This window comes from Emys orbicularis, chromosome 5 (genome assembly GCF_028017835.1).
Source record: "Emys orbicularis isolate rEmyOrb1 chromosome 5, rEmyOrb1.hap1, whole genome shotgun sequence".
NCBI classification, from domain to species: domain Eukaryota; kingdom Metazoa; phylum Chordata; order Testudines; family Emydidae; genus Emys; species Emys orbicularis.
The window spans coordinates 18,437,361-18,461,490 of record NC_088687.1 but is presented as its reverse complement, the minus strand read 5'-3'; the positions used below and the strand labels follow the sequence as shown (position 1 = coordinate 18,461,490).

At 41.4% G+C, this 24,130-nt stretch overlaps 1 protein-coding gene across 5 annotated transcripts in view; it reads left to right on the top strand.

Moving 5' to 3' along the window:
- The first annotated feature begins 4,921 nt into the window (after positions 1-4,921).
- SEC31A (SEC31 homolog A, COPII coat complex component) overlaps positions 4,922-24,130 on the top strand; it is a 62,438-nt gene continuing 43,229 nt past the window's right edge. For all 5 annotated transcript variants that reach the window (XM_065405459.1, XM_065405458.1, XM_065405461.1 and 2 more), the window contains exons 1-11: positions 4,922-5,000; positions 5,705-5,828; positions 9,984-10,182; positions 11,498-11,593; positions 13,925-14,065; positions 14,608-14,750; positions 15,792-15,891; positions 18,037-18,198; positions 18,393-18,545; positions 19,907-20,143; positions 20,791-20,865. In XM_065405459.1, coding sequence (XP_065261531.1) covers positions 4,922-5,000; positions 5,705-5,828; positions 9,984-10,182; positions 11,498-11,593; positions 13,925-14,065; positions 14,608-14,750; positions 15,792-15,891; positions 18,037-18,198; positions 18,393-18,545; positions 19,907-20,143; positions 20,791-20,865 — 1,509 coding nt within the window. The remainder of the gene's footprint in view (positions 5,001-5,704; positions 5,829-9,983; positions 10,183-11,497; positions 11,594-13,924; positions 14,066-14,607; positions 14,751-15,791; positions 15,892-18,036; positions 18,199-18,392; positions 18,546-19,906; positions 20,144-20,790; positions 20,866-24,130) is intronic.

The window sequence follows — 24,130 nt, the reverse complement described above, 5'->3', positions numbered from 1 at the left end:
ACCAGAATGTAGATGGAGCCTTAAAGCTCTTTAGGAAAAGGGATTCTAGAAAGACAAAGAAAGATTGCACGATTGCGCTGAGGATCACATATTAATAACCATTTTGAGATTTTCGTCTTGCTTGTATTATCCAAGCTAGTAGATTTGTAAATATTACCCTACCACAGTTACATGGAGATACAGGTATTTTGTAGCAAAACTTATCTGAATGGGAAAAATAGTTTTGGGAATATTTCTAGTGACTAGCCCAAATACAATCCTGAATCTTTGATTTGCAGCTCCCAGATGTTATTAATGGATACTGTAAAAATACTTGTAATTATAAATGTGCACGTAAGAAAGTATATTTCTCCACTCTTTTAGTCAGTGAATTTAGTATTGTGAGTGAGAATTTTTATTTTCATTTGTAAAATATATGCATCTTTTATAGCCTTTCTGTACTGTAATATATTGACCATACCATGCTATAAGTAAAAAGTATAAGAAAAAAAACATGAGCCTCAAAGGTGCTGAATCACTCAGGATATCAGGCCACATGCTAGAACTTCTCTAACGAACTTTATTTATGAGTGGTTCACTAGAAAAGTGCAGTAACGTGTTTTTCCTGGACAGTATAGATGGGGCTGTAGTGCCAACATGGCAACAGCAAGACTTTCAACATACAAATTTTCCTTCGCCAGTACCCTTGTGACTCAAACTGAAGCTATGTCATTACCATGGTATAAAATAGACACTGTCAAACAGATGTATTCCTTAGACTGACGTCCAACCAGTCTTGTGGTGCTAAAGAATTTATGAAATTTACTGTTATGTTATAAAGAGGAGGGGAGCCCATCTGTTTTGTTATGTTCTCTTTTAAAATGGTGTTTGGTTCATCGAAGTCATTAAATAATGTCACTCGGTGTCCACCTGGCAGTGATCTCTCCTATGAGGGAGGGATCCCAGTTGGTCCTGGCAGAGAGTGGGCAGCAGAGTACCCTGCATGTATAGCTGTTTTTAACAGTAAAAGTATAGGCTATGTGAAAATCAGAGTAGGATTTATGTGTACATCCACTCTAGAAATCACTTTTAATATCCAGAAAAAACTCTGGAAAAGCAAGCCTTGTTATGAACAAATGCAAGAGATTCCTTATCTAAAATTGAACTAGACACAGTAATATGCATCTTTGTGATTCCCCAGGTGCTTCATGGGTGTCTGCACACTGGATGAGGACACCCAGTAATCATCTTTTCCTTGAGCAGTTTCAGAGAAGGATTGTGCAACCTTGCCCTTTTTACTTAAGGGTTTGAAGTTCAGTCACACAACAGCGTTCTTCAGCCCAGTGGAGCACACACCTGCTTGGCTTAGAGTCAGACTCCCAACTAAACCTCACTCAAGTTTGGGAAAAGCATTTCTGGGACGGGTATTTGAAACTATTTCTTAGTTTTAAAAGTAGAATGAGGATACACATGGTACTTTCAGCGTGAGGTGCCCTACTCGAATGGTTTTTAATTCAGTTATATAAAGAGATCTAATTTTTTTAATTATTTTTGAGGTCTGCTACAAACTAACTTTGTAAAATATCCCCCTAAAGGATACAAAATTCAGATGAGTGAGACAAACTGTGTGTTGCCTATTAAATTATCAAGAGCTCTGTTGAAAAGACCTTTGTCTAGCAACAGTCTAAGAACTCCTGATATTGATTATGATGTGCATATTTGATGTAAGATGCAGAGTTCACAGTTAGGGCCCTACCAAATTCACGGCCATGAAAAACGCGTCATGGACCATGAAATCTGGTCTTTTGTGTGCACACAAAAGACCAGATTTCATGGCGGGAGACCAGCCTTTCTCAAATTGGGGGTCCTGACCCAAAAGGGAGTTGTAGGGGGGTCACAAGGTTATTTTAGGGGGTTGCAGTATTGCTACCCTTGCTTCTGTGCTGCCTTCAGAGTGGGGTGGCCCTTGGCCAGGCGCCCAGCTCTGAAGTCAGCACCCTGCCCGCAGCAGTGCAGAAGTAAGGGTGGCAACACCATACCATACCACCCTTACTTCTGCGTTGCTGCCTTCAGAGCTGGGCGGCTGGAGGGTGGCGGCTGTTGACTGAGGGCCCAACTCTGCCGGCAGCAGAGCAAAAGTAAGGGTGGCAATACTATACCATGCTATCCTTGCTGCTGCTGGCAGCGGCGCTGCCTTCAGAGCTGGGTTCCCAGCCAGCAGCCGCTGTTCTCCAGCTGCCCAGGTCTGAAGGTAGCGCCACAGCCAGCAGCAGCGCAGAAGTAAGGGTAGCAGTATCGCAACCCCCCCCCCCCCCCCCACACAACTCCTTTTTGGGTCAGGACCCCTACAATTACAAAACTGTGAAATTTCAGATTTAAATAGCTGAAAACATGAAATTTACGATTTTTAAAATCCTATGACCGTGAAATTGACTGAAATGGACCATGATTTGGTGGGCCCTATTCATAGTATAATTATCTGGGTATGTGTTGTCAGAATGAACTTCTGTAGTGTCAAGATTGAAATCAAGTACAGGAAAGAATTAATTGAAACCTTCCCATTATCATAGAGTAAGTGTGGCCAATAAAGACATTTAAATTTTGAGTGTTCCCACTACTCCCTTCTCTAAGAAAATGTTCCTCATTAAATAAAAATCAGAGGACAAGATATGTTGTGCCTTACTATTAATTTGCCCTACAATTTTAAAGTCTATTTTTGGGTCAGTGTGACATTAGATTAATTATTATAAGCATTTTACAAAGGTTGAACAAACGCTTTTTTTCTGTTGGAAGTAATTTTCAAATTACCATTGCAACCTTGCAAAACTCACCAGTCCAGCTAGTGCAAAAAGTTATATTTTATACATCTTTGGCCAGGGTTGGCAGGTTTCCAGGAAAAACTAGTTTAGGACGGAGTGCTGCTAAATACGGTTTAAACCAGGAAAGTGGGAAAAATAATTGCTTCAGTGTCCAGCAACTTCAGCAAGCATAGGACAAATCTTTTCGAACTTTGGATACGTCCATTAAAAACTAAGGAATAGGTTCAATCTATCCACTACATCGAAGTTGGTCTTCTGCTGCAGAATGTTGTAGGCCAAATGGGTTAAGGTCGTTGTTTTAGCTGTTGTAGTTATAGTAATAGTACAACTGCTAGTCTGCAACTCTTCATGCTTCTGATTGCTTAATGCAACTGTGCATTATTGTTTTTATATAATCAAATGTTTTTGACTTTTGTTTATATAATATCGAAATATGAGTCATGACATGTATAACTTCCTTGAGAAAATACAAACCCAAATATATAGACATTCCCATGTTCAGCATCATAATGACTATATTATTATACCCGAATGCAGTTTTGCTCTTTATTTGTACAACCCTAAATTAATCTGTGTAGCTACTGCCTTAAGTAACCACAGTTTGAATATGTAATTTAAACTAGTATAATGTGATGTGCATGAATGAAACAATTTTTAAAATAGCAAATTTGCCTTAAACTGGGACTAACTAGTTTTATCCCTATGGTAAAAACCTTGATTTTACTTGGTAACAACCAGCTCTGGTAATTACCATGCCATCCCTGCGTTGAGTAAGTAAATTTTTGCAAGCCTGAATTATTATATTTCGTTTAAAATGTCTCTGTGTTGCAAAGTCTTTTAGATTACTATGTGCTGGGCTCTGTTTAGGAGGCATTTGATGAAAAATGTGAGCATTTTCCAGCAAACTTTGAGCTGGAAGACCAGTTTATCAGTTGCTTTTTTTTTTCTGAATTATCTTGCATCACATGATAATTAACCTTTGCACTTCTTCACACAACTTTTTGTTCATGCACAAAAGCTGCATAAATCCTCTTGTGAGGACTGTGTGACTCAAAGTCGTTGAGCATTTCAGGCTTTCACTTAAACTTTCATTTCCTTTTAAACCATTAACTGGAAACCACAATTAGGAGAAAATTCTTGGCACTTCAGAATGTCATTATTATGGGGACCATATAACCTTTTCCTGGGTGATAGGGTAGAAGATGGTAACTGAAAAACTGTTGATGTCTGAAATGAGTATTTCATGTTACTCATCTTTTTATATACACATGCTACCTCAGCCTGTATGGGAAGAGGGACATACCTAAAGGGATACTTTAAAAATTTTTTGTACTTACTATTGTTAGAATTAACACCTAAAGTTACTAGAATTTAAAGAGATTAGAAAAAGCATGTTTTTATCTTTTTTGCTTGCTTGCTTTGTACATTTGACAAGCCTTTACATGGAGTCAATTTCATTGTTTTCTCTGTATAATCAGTCAGGGATTGTTGTTTGTGTGGGTCTTGCACAACATTTAAAAATAGGGAAATGTTGTTGTTAAACCACAGAAATTGGCAGACAGATTCAAGGACAGGTATTGCACCTGAAACTCCTTTACATTAATTTCTTGAGATTGTTAGAATGCAAGTTAACTATGTCCCTAAAATCTTACCAAGGAACAGGATTAGGAAATTCTTTGACATGGTTTTAGAAACCAATGTGGTGGTTTTCAGTAGTGACTTTGTGGTAAGTTTCAGTAGTTTCAGCTCTGATGACAGTTTATAAATGTCAGTTTGGGCATTTAGAAACATGGGCATTTAGAAACATGGACAGTATTTTAATTTCAATGTAACAGCTGCTACAAGATATCAAGTTATATCATGTAAACTCTTATTAGCAAAGGCATTTGGTCTAAGAACAGACTCTCACAGCAGTTGCTGTGTTCCCCAGGTTTATTTAGTTTCATTCAACATGTTTAGCAAATATTAATTTCCTGTAAACTTCAATAATATTTCACCATTGCCCTCCTCCATACAAATGCCACATCATACCCACAGTTCCATGTACAGCCCATTTCCCCTCTTGTACTGGTGCCATTTCCTCCAGATTTTCTGTATTACAAAAGTTATCTTCTTTTAGCAGGATGAAGTTAAAGGAGATTGATCGTACTGCTATGCAGGCATGGAGCCCTGCCCAACAACATCCCATTTACCTGGCTACAGGTAACTTGTTGAAGAGTATGGTCCCTACCCATGGGGCTTTCTATGCATATGGTGTAGATTATAATATACTCACTGTACTTGTAGTTTATAATAGAAAATTAATGTCCTGAAGGCTGAAATAGTGATTGAGAATGTAATGCAGTACCCACTTGAAATCACTTTTCAACCTCTGGAGTATCAGCTTTCCCTAGAAATCAAAACCCCAGCCTACCATATACCTTGTAAACGTGCATGTTTGCCCTAAATGTACGGCAGCGTTGGTAACTTAATTTCAAGGCTTCTCTCTCCTATATCATAGGATTACATGACCCAGTCTTTACCAATGGCTTGCAGTTTCTCAGTAGTTTTGGCTGCCAAAACTATTGCCTTTCAGTCAATTTCTGAGTTTCTTCTGATATTTGTGTGGGATTCTTATACAGCAGCAGCGGAGAGGAAAACATCACACACCTCCCTTTCTTTTCTGTTTTTTTTAAATTTTATTTTAATGGGAAAATTTGGTTGTAAAATCAGGAAGGGGATTTAGGGGCAGGTGAAATACCTGAAACTACTTTCAACTCCCTTTTTAAAAAATTGACTGTTTTGTGTTCAGTGTACCTCTGAGACACTGAAGATTTTATTTCCTTTGTATGATTTGATACTTTAGTAATTTGCAGTTCCGTATTTTGTATTATGTCATTCCGATACAATAGTATGTTTCTGCGTAGGTACATCTGCTCAACAGTTGGATGCAACTTTCAGTACCAATGCTTCTCTGGAAATATTTGAACTGGACTTGTCTGATCCTTCGTTGGATATGAAATCCTGTGCAACTTTCTCCTCCTCGCACAGGTATGAATTGAGGTTCCAAATTTATGGTCTGCTTTATAAAAATGCATTTTTTGTGGCATGATATGGGCTGCAAGGATAGTGTATGAAGCTTTAGCCCTGTGTCAGTGTTATTAGGAAAGGTAAGAAGGATGGGCTTGTGGTTAAAGTTGTAGATTTGGACTCTGGAGACCTGGTTTCAGTTCCTGTTCTGTCACAAATATCTTGGGCTGGTATCCGTTGGGTGATAGAATCATAGAAATGTGGGACTGGAAAGGAACTCGATAGGTCATCTAGTCCAGTGTCCTGCACTCATGCCCTGATAGGTGTTTGTCTAGCCTGTTCTTAAAAACCCCCAATGACAGACATTCCACAGTCTCTTTCAGTAATTTGTTCCGGTGCTTCACTACCCTTATAGTTGGGAAGTTTTTTTCTAATGTCTAGCTTTAATTTTCTTTGCTGCAATTTTAGTCCATTACTACTTGTCCTGTCCTCAGTGGTTAAGGGGAAGAATTTATCACCCTCCTCTTTATAACAACCTTTTACATATTTGAGGATTATCACGTTCCCCCCCACAGCTTTCACTTCTCCAGACTAAACAAACCCATTTTTTCCCCATCTTTCCTCGTAGGTCATGTTTCCTAGACCTTTTTTTGTTGATCTCGTCTGGACTGTCTCCAATTTGTTCACGTTTCCCAAAGCGTGGCACCCAGAACTGGACACAGTACTCCAGTTGAGGCCTTATCAGTTCTGAGTAGAGTGGAATAATTACTTCTCGTGCCTTGCTTACAGTGTTCCTGATAATACATCCCAGAATTATATTTACTTCTTTTGCAACAGTATTACATGGTTGACTCATACTTAGGCTGTGATCCACTACTACCCGCAATCCTTTTCTGCAGTTCTCCTTCCTAGGCAGTCATTTCCCATTTTTCATTTGTGCAGTTGATCATTCCTTCTGTGACAAAGTTCCTCCTCTACCTTGGTGGGTCCTGCGCTTATTGGCAGATTTGCTCGCTTCACAGATTCACCCTGTGGGTCAGGAAACAGTCCAGAGACCTTCCCCTCTGGTAGAAGCTATAGTCCAGGTCAATTCCTCCTGTGTTGGATCAGGAGTTGGGAGGTATGGGGGGAACCCGGGCCCGCCCTCTACTCCGGGTTCCAGCCCAGGGCCCTGTGGACTGCAGCTGTTTAGAGTGCCTTCTGGTACAGTTGCACGACACCTACAACTCCCTGGGCTACTTCCCCATGGCCTCCTCCCAACACCTTCTTTGTCCTCACCACCAGACCTTCCTCCTGATGTCTGATAATGCTTGTACTTCTCAGTCCTCCAGCAGTACGCCTACTCACTCTCAGCTTCTTGCACACCTCTTGCTCCCAGTTCCTCACACACACTTTCTCTCCTCTGGCTCCCCCTGGCTTGACTGGAGTGAGCCCTTTTATAGCATCAGAGGGGCCTTAATTAGAGTCAGGTGCTTAACTGCCTCACCTGACTCTTAGCAGGTTAATTGGAGTCAGGTGGTCTATTAGCCTGGAGCAGCCTCAGCTCTGGTCACTCAGGGAACAGAAAACTACTTATCCAGTGGCCAGTATATCTCCCTTCTGCTACTCTGCTGTTCCCAACTGGTCTGGGTCTATCACACTTCCTAAGTGTGATACTTTGCATTTGTCCTTATTGAATTTCATCCTATGTAATTCAGACCATTTTTCCAGTTTGTCAAGATCATTGTGAATTCTAATCCTGTCCTCTAGAGTGCTTGCAACCCCTCCTAGCTTGGTATCGTCCACAAAATTTATAAGTGTGCTCTCTTTTGTAGGCATCCTTTCGTCTGCGAGAGACAGTGGGAATTGCAGCCTACGATGCAGATGGTTTGCAATGTCTCATGTGATTAAATAGTCCAATCCAAGATTTGCATGATCTTTAGTGTACTCTCTATGCCGTTATCTAAATCATTTATAAAGATATTGAATTCTTGCAGGACCCCACACAATATACTCTTCCAGGCTGATTGTGAACCACAGATAACTACTCTCTGTAGTTTTCCAGCCAGTTGTGCACCCACTTTGTAACAGGTTTGTCTGTATTTTTCTAGTTTGTTTGAGGCATGTGAGACAGTATCAAAAGCCTCACTAAAGTTGAGCTATATCACATCTACTTCTTCCCCCAATCCGCAAGGCTTGTTACCCTGTCAAAGAAGGATATTAGGTTGGTTTGACATGATTTGTTTTGTTTTTGATGTAAAGGAAGATAACAGTTAGAGCCCTGAAGAATTTCCAGAGAGCAGAGGGAAAGTGTTAAGTGTGCTCTTAAAAATAGGAAAAGGCAGTTATAGCTTCCACATGTTGTGTCATCCTATTGCGGTTAGGTATTGCGGGGGACTCATTTGATGTACCTGCGTGTTTTGTTTTTGCATTCCATATGTAGTTCAATACTTACACCTAGCTATTGGGAAGAAACGTTCCTGATTGTTTTGCTTCATTTAGACCCATATTACTTCTAACTTCATGCTGTGTATTTAGCTATAACTTATATAATTAGCATTAAAAATCCAAAAAGCCATCCTATTGACATCTTAGTGGCACTTGCAGTAGCATTGTAGTGGCTTCCATTCATTGTAAATTGGCCATAACAATGTCAATGAAAGCGTGAGATGCTCTTTTTGGAGATAGAGAAGGATCTGAAAACTTTCCATTGACACTGGATTAGGTCCATTAATCTTTCATACCAGATACAATGTCAGCACAAACATTAGTCCTTCCATTGACCCATAGTACTCTGTGGAGGTGTGTGCAACACTTACAGATTGTCAGCTGTTCATCAGTGAATAAGCTGTAGTGTCAGCATTAATGTATTTTTATCAAAGATATGTATGACCGAAATATAGTGTATTGTAGCCCAGCTACACTGAGATATATAAATATCTAAATCCCTTGAGGGATGATGATCATGTTTTACACCACCTTATTATGTAGATGGAAGTTAATTCCATTTCATTCTCTACAGTCCATTTTTAAATAATGATGCACAAGTCTAAGGCCTGGTCCACACTAACCCCCCACTTCGAACTAAGATACGCAATAACGTAGCTGAAGTCGAAGTACCTTAGTTCAAACTTACCGCAGGTCCAGACGCGGCAGGCAGGCTCCCCCGTCGACTCCACGTACTCCTCTCGCGGAGCAGGAGTACCGGCGTCGACGGCGAGCACTTCCGGGATCGATCCCAGAAGATCGATTGCTTACCGCCGGACCCGGAGGTAAGTATAGACGTACCCTAAGACTGTTTTCCAAAGATTTACACCAAACACAATTGCCTGAACTTTTAGAAATTATAAATTGATTAAATTGTAATCTGTACAAAACAGAAACTATGTCTTCCTTGTACAGTATCTAACAAGATAGGGTCCTGAATCTGATTAGGGCCCTTGGCTGCTATCTTAATATAGATAATAACTGAGAACTGCTCAACACCAGGTTAGAGATCTAAAATGTAAGTTAGTTGTGCTGCATATACTCCTCTTGCTACTTGGAGCATTCAGCATATAATACTGATTAATGGCGGCATTGTTACTGCTGATGTAATTTTTTTTAAAAGCCCTATCTCTTGGGTTTGTTTTGTTTTTTGTAGAAACTTGTTAGTTTGCTTTCCAAATGCATTAAGGCCACTTTGTAAGAGCAATGCCACAAGAGGGTGTGTCATTATGTGGAAGAAATGTACTCTTTGCATGGCTGAACATACAGGAATATTGTTTTGTTATAAAACAACTTCATTTAAAAAAAGGAAATCTGGATACTTACAGATTCACCAAGCAGTGTACACCAATATCAGAGATTTATGTGATTGCTTGTAGTTGGCTATGCTTATAATTCTCATTCAGGGATCACCTTTGCAAACATTATCTCAAAAAACCCTATGAGGTAAGTAAGTATTCTGACTTTAGAGCCTTGAATTGAGGCAAATATAGGTTGTGACCTGTCCACTGTCACACTTTTGACAGAATGGGAGAGCTAGGAATAGAACCTAGCAGTTCTCAGTCTCATCATGCCTTTGATCTTACCACCAGCCTGCACTTCCTCCCATAAAGTGTTAGTGTTTTTTATCAGGGAAAACATTATGATGTTCTGGCACTTATAATGATATGGTAATGGATCTTCTTAAATTGTTTATTTTTTATCTTGTAGGTACCATAAATTGATATGGGGACCTCATACAATGGCTTCAGATGGTAGTCTTTCTGGAGTTCTAATTGCAGGCGGTGAAAATGGAAATATTATTCTGTATGATCCATCTAAAATTATGGCTGGAGAGAGTGAAGTTATAATTGCACAGAAAGACAAGCACACTGGGCCAGTAAGAGCTTTGGACGTGAATATTTTCCAGGTTAGATTTTTTTTCTTCAGTATACACTGTCATGGATTAGTAAAATGCTATAGGAAATGTTCTTCTCTTGTGATTTTTGGGGGAAAGTTGTATAAATATTTTTGCATATTTTAAAAAAGAAAACAATCTTTGATACTAATCATTATTTGACCTGAAATAATTTTAAAAATCTGATCTGCTTTTCACCATTTAGGCTATTTACTTTGTGTATTTTTCTGTTTAGACATGGAAATAAAATTGTTTTTCATTTTGTTTCTAGTCAGTTTCACTTTTCAGTTCTCATGCACTACTCAGTGTTATCATGGTTGCAGACAGATGTTGAAATGCCTCCCAAAAACTGTTTTCACTGAAATTTAAAAAATAACAACTAAATATTAGTTTTTAGGTTTTGTAACTCTTCCATTTTTGTATGTTGTTCCAAAATAAAGATGAAATGTTGGGGCCTAAAACTCATTGGCTTGACACAATTCTTAAAAGTAGTAAGGACTTAATCACAGAGCTAATTTAATTCCATCACTAATGAGGATTTACCTCTCAAGATATAGCATCTTTTCTCATTCATGACTGTTCTGTGAGATCTCAGTTTGTTTTGATTTACTAAGTAGCATTTTTTCTTTTGGCACATGTTTTTACTAAGGCAGTAATTAGTTCAGTGAACTGTGTTTAAATTGCATGGTTTCTGTCCTTGTTTATTATGAAGTTGGAATCTGTTTTGCAACCAGCATTAGGGTATGAGCAAAATGCATTGATATAATAGTTATTTTCCCTCTAGTTCATTCTCCTCAGATCCCATTGCTATTATCTTGGCATTCCTCTGTCACCTGTAAAACTGCTTCAAATGCTTCTCTTAATCTAGGAAATGTTCTTATAGGCCTTGATCTTGTGAATGCTTACTCATGTGTTTAACTTTACTCACATTTGAGATCCCATTGAAGTCAGTGGGATTAGTAACACAAATAGAGGTAAGCACAAGCTTAATTGTTTACAGGTTTGGGGCATTAGTACAATGGAGTCATTTTGTGCATCCCCATTCTTTGTGTCCATTTTCTGCATATGAATACTGCAGAAACCAAGAACACTGCCTTGGGAATTTAGGTCCAACTTGCTGCAGAGTATATGGGGTCTTGGTTAATAAATAGTATTAGAAATATTAAGGAATCTTGTACCTCCTCTGAAGTGCTCTTGTTGTGACAAGGGCTACATTCTGAGCTAATGTCAATTGGCACAGCTGCATGGATTGGGCCCACAGCGTTTGGGAAGGTGAAGGCTGATGCCAGAAATACTCTCAATGTCTATTGGCATCTTTCTATTACAGACAAACCTTGTAGCATCAGGTGCTAATGAGTCTGAAATCTATATCTGGGACTTGAACAACTTTGCCACACCAATGACACCAGGAGCTAAGACCCAGGTACTGGAGTTATGTTTGTCAAATGATTTGAAGAACTCTGAAAAATATGCAGATTATTTAATTTACTTGAAATCTCATACAGACATACAGTATTGAAGCAGTTCTAAGTACCAATCTCTGTTTTCAAAAACTTAATTTAAATATTGCAAATATTACCTTGAATGTAGTTAAGCCCTAGATAAACATCTGTTGTTGTGAGATACATTCCTTAAAATAATTATGTAGATTTCTATTCAGGATAAGAATCATACAAGTATGTTGTTACATTACGTATATTGTATATATTTTGCTCCCAAACAATAAAATAACCCCCAGTGGATGTTTGTTTTTCTGATTGTAAATTTATTGACTGTTACGGCTAAAAGTGGAGATTTCTCTGTTTTTGTTTTGAATGTGATCCATTAATAGCTTCGACCTTTATAAAACAATACAGACAGGTTGTAATGAACACCACCTTTGTGAAAATTGACTCTGAATTTACTGGAGACTTAAATTGCATTCCAAGTAACCAACAATGACTCTATTTATAATGATGTTAATTGTGACTGTAGTGCAGTTTGTGTCCAGTTCTGAATTCTTTTGCACACCCAAACTTCCCAGTAAAGTTAGAACACTTAACTCTTGTGTCGTGTGTCAGCAAAATGACTTATCAGTTGTTACACTTTCAAGTCAGAGTGAGCAAAATCCCATTGTTGTGCATTCCTTGTACTGTATTTTGTTTGGTTCCTATGTGAGATTTTCTACCATAATAGTACCAGAGACCTCTCCCAAACAGATCAAAGGGTTGAAGTTAGAGGCAGTTTTAACAAGAAAAGGCATGAAAGTTTGAGTTAGCTGTTGAATCACCCAGTAATGACTCATCTTTTCATGGGGTAAGATTTTGCAGCAAGTTAAATCTGATGGGTCATTTTTGACCTGTCCCTAACTTTCATGGACGGAGTTGCATGTCAGTTCACCAATGGTTGTTAGAAAGCCAAGTCTCTCTAGTTTCCGCGTGCTTTAAACATCCTTCACAACTCTATGGAGGCTGTGTTTTTTGTAGCCTATTTTGGCATGTTCTGCTGTGTGTTTAAGTCTGAAGGATCTTTATGCTGCCGTGAAAGATGCAGATTAAAAAATAAGCTGTTAAACCTGGCTATTAATAGGTGGTAGATTGTTAGGCGATAGGTGTGACAGTTGTAGATATTCATATGGAATGTATCGTCTTAATATCTAAACACCACTGGTTAGCCTGTGTTTTGTTTAAAGAAGACCTGGAGAATAGAAGAAAATGTTAGTCTTCTGTCCTTTTTTCCCTTCTTCGCGCTGTGTAAAGAAGGCCTGAAAGATGTTTGTGGTATTGTGTATTTTAAAGTTTATTTTTCTCTGTGTGAGTTTACATAGTTGTTAGTAGAAAAGCAGGTTGTATTTACCATGAAAAACTTTATGGTGCCTGGAGAACTAGTGAAGTTATTGCACAATAGTTATTGAGAGAATGAAAGTTGAGCCGTTGAGTAGCAATCTGTAGTCAGGCTGTTTTAAAACGCTTTGATTTTAACTTGTTTTTTGTTATCAAATTAGTCCAATGACTAATGAACATTTTGGAGACATGTTAAAGATCCATGCCCTTTGAGTTAAGGTGTGAGAGCTTGTAATGCACATGCTCTGAGACACCCAAGAAATTTCTAACATAATCAGGGAAGGCCAGACTTAATCATAGAATATCAGGGTTGGAAGGGACCTCAGGAGGTCATCTAGTCCAGCCCCCTGCTCAAAGCAGGACCAATCCCCAACTAAATCATCCCTCAAAGCAGGACCAATCCCCAGACAGATTTTTGCCCCAGATCCCTAAATGGCCCTCTCAAGGATTGAACTCACAACCCTGGGTTTAGCAGGCCAATGCTCAAACCACTGAGCTATCCCTCCCCCAATAAGGTAAAAAAAAGTAAGCAGAAAAAAACTTTAACACTTGTCCCTCCAAACAAAACACACTGCCTTTCATTTTTCTATACATCACAAAAGACCAATGAAGGGCACAAGTCCAATTTTTAAATACTTTTTTGCGGGTCACTATTAAGCTCTGGGAGACAACAAACTTGCTCCGTCTTCCTCCATAGCTGGCAAATTTATCACAGGCAGAAAGGAAGGAGGGGTGCAGATAGCCAGCGTATATTTAAATGCATGGGTTTTAAAATTTCCTAGTGTCAATATTTGTTCAGGAAGGTAAAATGAACACATGGGCTATGAGGATTAGCTTTGAAAACTTGTTGTTTTAGCCAATTTATCTAATCAAAAATATTGAGCTCTCTGTTGGAAAAAAGAGACAGTTGGGACGTGTTTTGTTTGCAATAGCCTCCAGAAGACATCAGCTGCATTGCATGGAACAGGCAAGTCCAGCACATCTTGGCGTCTGCCAGTCCTAGTGGTCGTGCTACTGTGTGGGATCTGAGGAAGAATGAGCCTATTATCAAAGTCAGCGACCACAGCAACCGGGTAATTTATTATGTTAAACTATCAAGAGCCTGTATTAATAATCATGAATGATTAACTATTAGACTTATTCTAGACAAGTGACTGCACGGATTCTCATTAGACTCTTAAGTGACACAGGAACATGTCCCCATTTTATACTACCTGCTGTAAGATCTGTTAATTTTTTAAAGGGCTATAATTATATGCCAAAGGTGGATTATTATTTTAAATAATTAATTTTTGCAAATGATTAAATTAATATTTGGCCGGGAAGGAATTTGGTAGGGAGTTTAGGGTTCAGGCAAGAGAAGGGGACATTATGTATTACTCAGCAGTGAGAAGTCAGACTGGTTAAATGATGCGGACTATGCTGATAAATTCAGTATTGACCCATTCATGGCTGCAGTGGGAAGATTTTATTAAAATAGGCTGAAGTGGGAATAAACAGGGCCACGCTCCAGCCAGCATTCTCCATGCTTCTGTTTTGGAGGGTTCCTTTTTTTATAGCTCTGGTCTAACACTACTTTAATTATCTTGTGGTCTAACACTACTTTATCTATCAGATGCACTGTTCAGACTTGGCTTGGCACCCTGATGTGGCTACACAGATGGTCCTGGCTTCCGAAGATGACAGGTTGCCTGTAATTCAGATGTGGGATCTTAGGTTTGCTTCTTCTCCGCTTCGTGTTTTGGAAAACCATACAAGGTATTTATGTTGGCTAGTCTGTAAATCTTGAGTGTTGTTTGTTGTTTAGCCATTTTCCCCATTCTAATCTTGGTTTGTACACAACTCTCTATCAGTTGGTATTAATGCCATCCCAATTTTAAGCTCCAAGGCAGATGCTTTAGCAGCTACTGTTATCCTTAATCTAGATTTTTAGTGATACAGCTAGCCTTTGTGCCCAGCAAACCTGTGCCAATGGGCCACACTGGTTTTGAGGAGCTAGAACTGTGAAGAAGGATCCCAGCTTTAATTTTAAAAAGTACATTTCTAGCTGTTTCCTTTGAGAAGAAACATTTACGTTTTTGAGACTATGTAAAACGATTGCAAGGGTGCAAAAGAAGCAGCAGCTGGGCTCCACTTCTGCAGGAGGGGTTGGGGAATCTAAAGATCCCACACCCATACAAACACTCATACACGCTTTCTAATCCAAAATGAGTTGCTTAAATTTGGGGTGTATTCTAATGAATCCTTTCACTAACTTCCCTAAACCTTTGGCTGACCTGGTGTACAGCGGTGTGAAAATGGTGGACAGGAGTTTACTGCATTCAAGGATGGAGGGCAGCAAAAAACTGTGTTGCAAGCACTCCCTGAAAATGCTGATGTTGACTGAGCTAATGTTAACCCTTTAGTAATAAAAAGAAGATTGCCGCAAGTATTAGTCACAGTTCTTATCCTGCAATTTTCCGAGTCCGGTATTAGTGTGACATTTTATTACACAATCTACCTTTGATATCCATGTTTTTTATCAATGGTTATAGTCTTTGGCTTTCAGGTACCTTTCTGGATTGTGCCCTTAGCCTGTGGCTACACTGTCATGCCTCCTGTGCAGAAAGTGGAAAAAATCTATTTCAATAAAACAAATGTTGGCAGCACCTTCTCTACTCTCTCAACATAATGGGGGTGGCGGGGGACTTGGCATTTAAAGATGAAGTGGCCAGGTAATCTAGATGTGTGCTAATGAGGGTGCCTCATTAATCATCATGCATTTATATTAATATTTTCTTACTATGGCTTTTCACACAGGGGTATTTTGACCATTGCTTGGAGTATGGCAGATTCTGAGCTGTTACTCAGCTGTGGAAAGGATGCTAAGATTCTCTGCTCTAACCCTAATACAGGGGAGGTATTGTATGCAAACCATTTTTAAAGGTCATAAACAGAGAAAGATTCTTTGCATTACATTTGTTGTGGAGAACATACTGACTTTGTACATAGATGACACAGTGTTGTGAGAAAACATTTTTTTAAAGTAGTTAATATTTGTTTTAGACTGTGCCCTTCATACCAAAACTGTGTTCTCTGACCCCAAACATTTTGTACACACAACCCAACTGAGGAAAAAATGGAAAAGTCTTATACAAAGGTGACCTCTTTAAGACCTGGAAGTGTTAGCTGCTACTGTCAGCCATATATATTATTATAAACCAGAACAGGACAAGACTTGTCCCCCGCTCACTCTTATGGTTCACTGAAGGGACACTGTCATTTCAGTTTTATCCATTTCATCTGCCTCTGCTAAAAGTAGCTTTGTGAAGTGCACCTGTCTATGGACTCTTGTTTTTTTGTCCATGGTTTCCTTGAGGTGTGTTTTTTGACACACCTGCTGTTCTTTGCAATCCAAAGAAACCATGAGCCAAAAATCTGGGGTCTGGTGATACATATGGGCGGGGTGAAAGTAAGATAAAATACTTACCGGTACAGGGGCCCGGCTCCAGGCCCCCCAACAAGGGGCAGGGCCTCGGGCGGAAGGGGTGGGGCTGGGGGTCAGCCTCCCCCAGTCAGCCCTTGCATGCTGCCCAGTGCCACCCGGGGCTCCGGCAGCGATTTAAAGGGCCCGGGGCTCTGGCCGCTGCTGCGGTAGCAGCGGCGGTGGCCAGGAGTCCTGGGCCTCTTAAATTGCCGGGCCACGGGGCAGCTGCCCCTTTTGCCCCCCACCATCGGCGGCCCTGGGGGGGCACAAATGAGGCAGCGATGGTAACATCAGCCTTGTACGAGCCGGTACCGGCAGCCGCGTCTTACGTCATATGGTACGCCATACCAGCAAACTTTCAGCCCTCCATATGAGATCCCTGAACCCTTTTCCTTGCACATGTGAAAGCCTTTGTAGACCACACACCTGCTCCCTACCTCCTTTGGCCCCCATGGAGTGGGGTATTTGAAAGGATCTGCTTTCTTTGCTCCTACTCTGAGGAAGGAGTTTTTGAAGGTGTTGGGGCTTCTTGGCCATGGGTTTTTGACATGATTGCATCCATTCAAAGCTACGCATGAGAACTCTGATTTGGGGGAGAAATCAAATTAGTATTGATTGTGTCATTTCTTACTCCACCATTTAAATAGCAGTACCCTACTCTAATACAGATGTTTTTGTACCTACATCTTTATGGCTCTGATTTGGCAAAGCACTTAAGCACATGCTTAATGTTAAGCAGGTGCGTAGTCCCACTGAAGTTAATCATGTTTCAGCTTTGTTGGATGGGAATTTATATGCCCCCCCCCCTTTTTTTTTTTTAAAGCTATAAGGCATTTTCAACCAGACACTATTTTGTATTTGCTGTAGAAGTGGTAAGAATTAATGTCTGATTGTGTTGATGGAAAATTAATAGAAGCTTTAATAATTACATTCCTTGCAGGTTTTTAACTGAACAACTTTTTAAAACGGTGTGGATTCTTTATTCAGTAGACTTGAGTCTTTGATTAAAATCTATGGGAAGTAAACAGGTAGTTTTTCGCCCAACAGAGGGCTCCCGTAGTTACTATATAATACAAGAGAAACAAGCTATACCTCATTCTTCCAATCATGCCCTCGTTCCAAAGCAATCAGCCTTATGCTGTGCCCTGATCAGCAGCAGACGATGGCTCTGTTGAATCAAAGTGGGAAGCCAATGGTTCTCAGCTGAGAAAAATAGCATAATTTTCAATGGGATTTAGGCTCCTAAATCCCTTAGTTTTTGAAAAATTTACCCTAAGTGACTAGCCTAGGGTGGTGCAGGATGTCTGTGGCAGAGGTGGGCACAGAAGCCAGATCTCCCGAGTCGCATTCCAGCACCTTAACCACAAAGCCATCATTCTTCTCTTGAAAGCCTTTAGCCACAGTTTTTAGCCCCTCCTTTCTCTCGTCCCATGGAGATGATTTTAAAGCAGGAGACCATAATCCTGTTTCAGAGTGTGGTTGCCCATCCTACTGACACAGGATCTTTAGTGACACATTAGTGTCTACAGTGTCGTTTATTATGTTAATACTGTTTCATCAAACTCTGTTTTGGCACAGGTGTTGTATGAGCTTCCCACAAATACCCAATGGTGCTTTGACGTTCAGTGGTGTCCCAGAAACCCTGCTATCCTTTCAGCTGCTTCTTTTGATGGACGGATCAGCATTTACTCCATCATGGGAGGGAGCACAGATGGTTTGAGGCAGAAACAGGTAGACAAGGTATTGAAAAACGTGAACAGGAGAATGTGAAGTTGGAGAAGAAAATAGTTTGTTCCGTGTGACAATATTTGAAAATGGCAGAAGCATTGACTGCCAAAGTAGTGCACTAGACTGTTGAATAAATATCATGTACAAATATGTATCTTATGTTGAATACTGCAGGAAATGTGCAATCACTTTCTTTCTCTTTAAAGCTTTCATCCTCCTTTGGGAATCTTGATCCATTTGGCACGGGGCAGCCCCTCCCTCCGTTGCAGCTTCCACAGCAGACAACTCCTCAGAGCACTGTTCTACCATTAAAGAAGCCACCCAAATGGGTCCGACGGCCTGTGGGTGCATCATTTTCAGTAAGTGAGAGCCCCTTTGTAGGCTACTGAGTGGGCAAAATTGACTTTGTGGTAACATTTCTGATATATTCTCTGCAAGCAGTGTAGAAAGGGTGCTATATTGCATTACAACAGAGCTTCACTCATTTGCAATAATGACTGGAAAGTCCACTGTGGAGTACCACGTTTTGCATTTGGCAGCCAAGCGAATAAATATGTTACAAAATAATTTTTATAGGTGCTGCATCACCATACACTTTGTTAATTTACTTTGCTATGTGTACTTTAGTTTTCAATTACGAACTACACTGCATAGTAAATACACTCTTATGTTTAGTAACAGCTTTGAAGTGTGTGAGACCTCTCTGCTGTTAAGTCTTTGCTGAGAAGCAGGGTGAGAATGCCAAGTTTTGTTGGTGTGTGCGTGTGTGTATATATATATATATATATATATAGGATTATCAAAGTCACAGATTAGCCAAGTGAGATTTAGCAAAGTTCCACTGTACTTTGAGAGCAGAGCCATCTGTTCTATAACTTCATTGTTCACTTACTTCTAAGTTACAGGTTTTTTAACTGAGAACTAGAATATACTAGGGTTTTGTTCTCTCAGTGTTGAATCCTGACTCAGAATAGATATCTGTGCCAAAATACTGATCTAGTCTCAGCATAGTGTTATCTGATTCATAGGTTAACGTGAAATTTGACATCTCCATTAGGGTATAATTAATGTTGTTTTGGAAACAATTCATATATCCTTCTAACTGTACTTTGGGATGTTGATTCCTATTAGCTCATCCTAGTTCTCCATTAGCTAACTGAGAAATTTGGATGTGTGTGGGTTTTTTGCTTTATACTATTTACTCATTTAAAGCCAAATCAGTTACCTTTTTTTTTCTTCTTCTTCTTCTTTCCCTATTATCCCAATCTTGGTTCTTTCTCTGCCACTTTTATTTCTGTCTATCTAATCTGCCAGTTGTGTGCTAAGATAGTGTTGCACATTTTTAGGTATGTTTTCAGGTAGCACTTATCATGCCATATGTGTATGCATAATTTTATTATTTAACAATTCTGTCGTAGCAGCACCAGAAGCCCCAATCAAGATTAGAGCCCCATTGCGTTAGATGTGCAAATACACTGTCCCTGTTCCTAAGAGCTTTCAGTCTGAGGCTGTGATCCTACAAACATTTATGCAAATGAGTAATTTTACTACTCTTCGTAGTCTCAATGAGTTCAATGGGGCTACTCACGTGTGTAAGTGTTTGCAGGATTGGGGCAATGAATCAAGAGAGAAAGTGTGTGTGTGTGTGTGTAATATATAAATGGGTGTGCATGGTATAAATATGTTGTAATATTTGGTACATTTATTTATTAAATTACAGTTTGGAGGGAAGCTCGTTACATTTGAGAATATAAAGTCTCATCAACAAGGAGCTGAGCAGCAGCAGCAGCAGCACCACCACGTGTATGTGAGTCAAGTTGTCACAGAGAAAGAGTTTCTGAACCGCTCGGATCAGCTGCAAGAAGCTGTGCAATCCGAAGGCTTCATCAGCTACTGTCAGAAAAAAATAGAAGCTGCCCAGACTGATTTTGAGAAAAATGTGTGGTCTTTCTTAAAGGTAATGTTTTTCAGATATTTCTGAATTAACGGATTCCCCAGCCTCTTAAAACCAATACTAAAAGTGGTTCTCAGTACATGGTAAAACATTTTAAACAGAAAACACTGTGTAAAACTAATGAGGCAATTTCTAGTTTGTACAGTAGAATGAGATTAGATTCTGAAAATGGTATCAAATAATCCATATACTTGATCAAAAGAGATTACTGGTGGCAGGACAAGAAATCTTTGAAATAAGGTATGCTTTAGTGTCTGCTCTTAAAAGATGTTCTAGCAGAAGCAAAGAGCTACAGATTCTGGGGAAGGTTTGACATAATTTAACCATTAGCCTAGTATTGGTACATCTTTATACTAGGTCAGGTAATGAGAGATTTCATTTGGTAAGGTAAAATATGCTTTCTGTTATTAGTTATGACGTTTTGTGTTTTCAGAATAAGAACTAAATGGAAATTGAAGAGGTCCAGTTACTAGACATAGCTATACTCAGAGGCCCAGATCCTCAGAGTCCACAATTAAGTTCTCCCTTTTTAACACATTTTGCTTAATCATTGATTTCCAATACATGGTCAGTTGAAATTACAATGGGGAAAATGAAATTAGGATTCAAAACATGGTTCTTTTGACTATTAGTTTTTTGTTTTTTTAAAGGTGAATTTTGAAGAAGATTCTCGTGGCAAATACCTTGAACTTTTGGGGTACAGGAAGGATGACCTAGGGCAAAAGGTAAATCTGCTTGAAAGTTGTGTATGTATTAAGTATTTATACTGAGGAATATATTGAAATATAAAATATTAGAGACAGGGTCAGAAGTTGAGGTGCTTATATTATTTGGCATATGGATGGAGAGTTGGAATGGCAGTAACAAAACAGAGCATGTGAGAGGACATAACATTTTTCTGTGTAGTAGTATCTTGAGGGTGCTTCCTGATAACTCAGTTAAAGCTGTATTATCCCAGGATGCAGTTATGACCCTGTGATAACTACTATATTACAATGACTATCCTATAAACTAGTGGTCTCCAATCTTTTTACGCCCAAGATCACTTTTTTTAATCTAAGGGCAATCCAGGATCTACCCCGCCCGTTCCCTGAGGCCCCGCCCCCCTCTCTCCAACTCTCCTCCCCTCCCCCCCCGGTCACTCACTCTCCCCCACCCTCACTCACTTTCACCGGGTTGGGGAGGGGGTGCGGGGTCTGGGCTGGGGCCGAGGGGTTTGCAGTGTGGGAGGGGGCTCTGGGCTGAGCCTGGGGCAGGGGGTTGGGGTGCAAGCTCTAGGAGGGAGTTTGGCTGCAGGAGGGGGCTCCGGGCTGGGGCAGGAGGGAGTACAGGGTGCTGGCTCTGGGAAGAGGGTCAGGGGTTGGGCAAGGGGTTGGGGTTCAGGAGGGGGTTTTGGGTGCAGGAGGGGGTATGGGGCACTGGCTCCAGGAGCGGGCTGAGGGTTGGGGTGTGGCCTCCTGCCAGGCAGCACTTACCTCCGGCGGCTCCCGGTTGGCAGCCGGTGCAGCGAGGCTAAGGCAGGCTCCCTGCCTACTCTGGCCCCACACCGCTCCCGGAAGGGGCCAACGCACCCCTGTGCGGGGGGGTGGGGGTGGCACGTGGCTCCGCACACTGCCCCTCTCTGCAAGCACTGCCCCTGCAGCTCTTCTGGCCAATGGGAGCTGCAGGAGCAGTGCTTGCAGGCAGGAGCAGTGCGCGGAGAGAGACCCCTAGCCCCCCTCCCCTCCCACCCCTGTGGCCATGCTGACCACTTCCGGGAGTGGCGTGGGGCTGGGGTAGGCAGGGAGTCTGCCTTAGTGGCAGCCACACTGCACCGCCAGAGATCGCAATCGATCGACCAGTTGGTGACCACTGCTATAAACAGTACCCTCAGGTTATTTAAATACCACTAACTTGAAGACTTATTATTTAAGCACCAGCAGTGTGCTTATTGTTCAAGAAGATCCAGAAAAACACCGTATCTGCTCTGAAATTTTTATCTAGATACACAACACAAAATACCTTATGAGACCCTGGAGAAATTTCTGTCTAGAGCTTTTTATGGCAGTAGCAATATTTTTTTAAGGTATATATTCTCCTCTTGTTGTAAACACTCAGGCTGAAAATTTCAAAGCGGTCAAGAGGATTTAGATACATCTATTAATTTTAATAAATGTGTGTCTAATCCTCTAGACTGCTTTGAAAATCTGAACCTCTTTTTTTTCCTGTTGATAGGAATTACTCATGTATGTGGAGATGCAATTCAGTGCAATTACACATGTATAGTACGTAGTTAAAAAAATTAAACCCTCTTTTCAGTGTCGAATTAGGATAAAATACTAAGAGAGTAATACTCTTTTTTTTTTATTTGGGTGGTAATAATTTTTAGGAAACAGGAAACCCTTCCCTCCCAAGAAGAACCCCAAAACAATCAAATCCATTTACATTCAGAAAGATAGATGTTTTCTCCACCTCTTGAAATAGCAATTTGCACTGTTTGGGTACAGTTCACCTCTTTCTAACCCAGAAAAACATCCTTATCTTGGAGTGACAGAGTTAAATCTGGTCTCCAGAAACAACTGTTGCCTAAGTAGGATACAGGGATAAGTCTTCAGACTAGGGCCGGCTCTAGGATTTTTGCCGCCCCAAGCAAAAACAATTTCCCCACCCCCGGCCCCGCCTCAACTCCGCCCCTTCCCCAAATCCCCAGCCCTGCCTCCTCCCCCCAGGCTCTCAAGCCTAGGAAGGAGGGAGGGAGGGGGAGAAGTGACGTGCGCGCCGCGGCCACTCGGAGTCTCCCCCTCCCTCCCAGGTTTGAGAGCCTGGGAGGGAGGACGAGTAGCGGCGCGCGAGCGGCAGCAGCAGCGGAGGTGAGCTAGGGCGGCCGGGGCACATTTTTAGGGGCGGCAGGGGCGGCATTCTGGCGCCAGCCATGCCGCCCCTAAAAATGTGCTGCCCCAAGCACCAGCTTGTTTTGCTGGTGCCTAGAGCCGGCCCTACTTCAGACCCACAGTTTTTCATTCTTGTGTTTAAAATTGGTCTCTGGTGCCTGTTATCACGAAGACAGCAAGACACTTCAGACCCTCAAACCCATACTTTGATTAGGTGCCAGTTCAAAAATGTCTGTAAGTGTTAATGGTAAGGAATTTAGTGGTATATGTAGAGTATGTAAGTATGGTGGTATGGGACCTGATTGACCTTTTAGGTGAATTAATGTGCTTTGAAATAGAAAATGAGTTTTCTATGTCCATGCTCTGCATCTTCATAGTATCTTCTGTGTCTCTGCGTACACAAATCCTTGAAATCTGACGTTAGGGTTGCCAACTTTCTACTCACACCAACCGAACACCCTTGCCCAGCCCCTTCTCTGAGGCCCTGCCCCCTGCAAACTCCATCCTCCCCTCCATGTCGCTCGCTCTCCCCACCCTCACTCACTTGCTCATTTTCACCGGGCTGGCTCAGGGGGCCGGGGTATGGGAGGGGGGTGAGGGCTCTGGCTGGGGTGGGGCCAGGGATGAGGGGTTTGTGGTGCAGGAGGTGGCTCCGGGCTGGGGGTGGAGCTGAGGGGTTCGGAGTATGGGAGGGGGCTCTGGGCTGAGGCAGTGGGTTGGGGTGTGGGAGGGGGTACGGGCTCTGGCTGGGGGTGCGGGCTCTGGGATGGGGCCAGGGATGAGGGGTTCATGGTGCAGGACAGGGCTCTGGGATGGGACAGGGGGTTGTGGGAGGGTGCCCTGGGCTGGGGCAAGGGGTTGGGGTACGGCGTTAGCGTGTGGAGCCCCCGGCTGCCCCTACGTGTAGGAACCGGAGGGGGGACATGCCAGCTGCTTCCTGGGAACCACACGGGGCGGAGGCTAGCAGGGAGCCTGCCAGTCCTGGTGCCACCAACCAGACAGTCAACAGCTCAGGCAGGGGTCCTGACCGGAACCACCGGGATCACTTTTCAACTGGGTGTTCTGGTTGAGAACCGGATACCTGGTCACCCTATCTGACGTGCTTTTCTGAGCTTGCTTT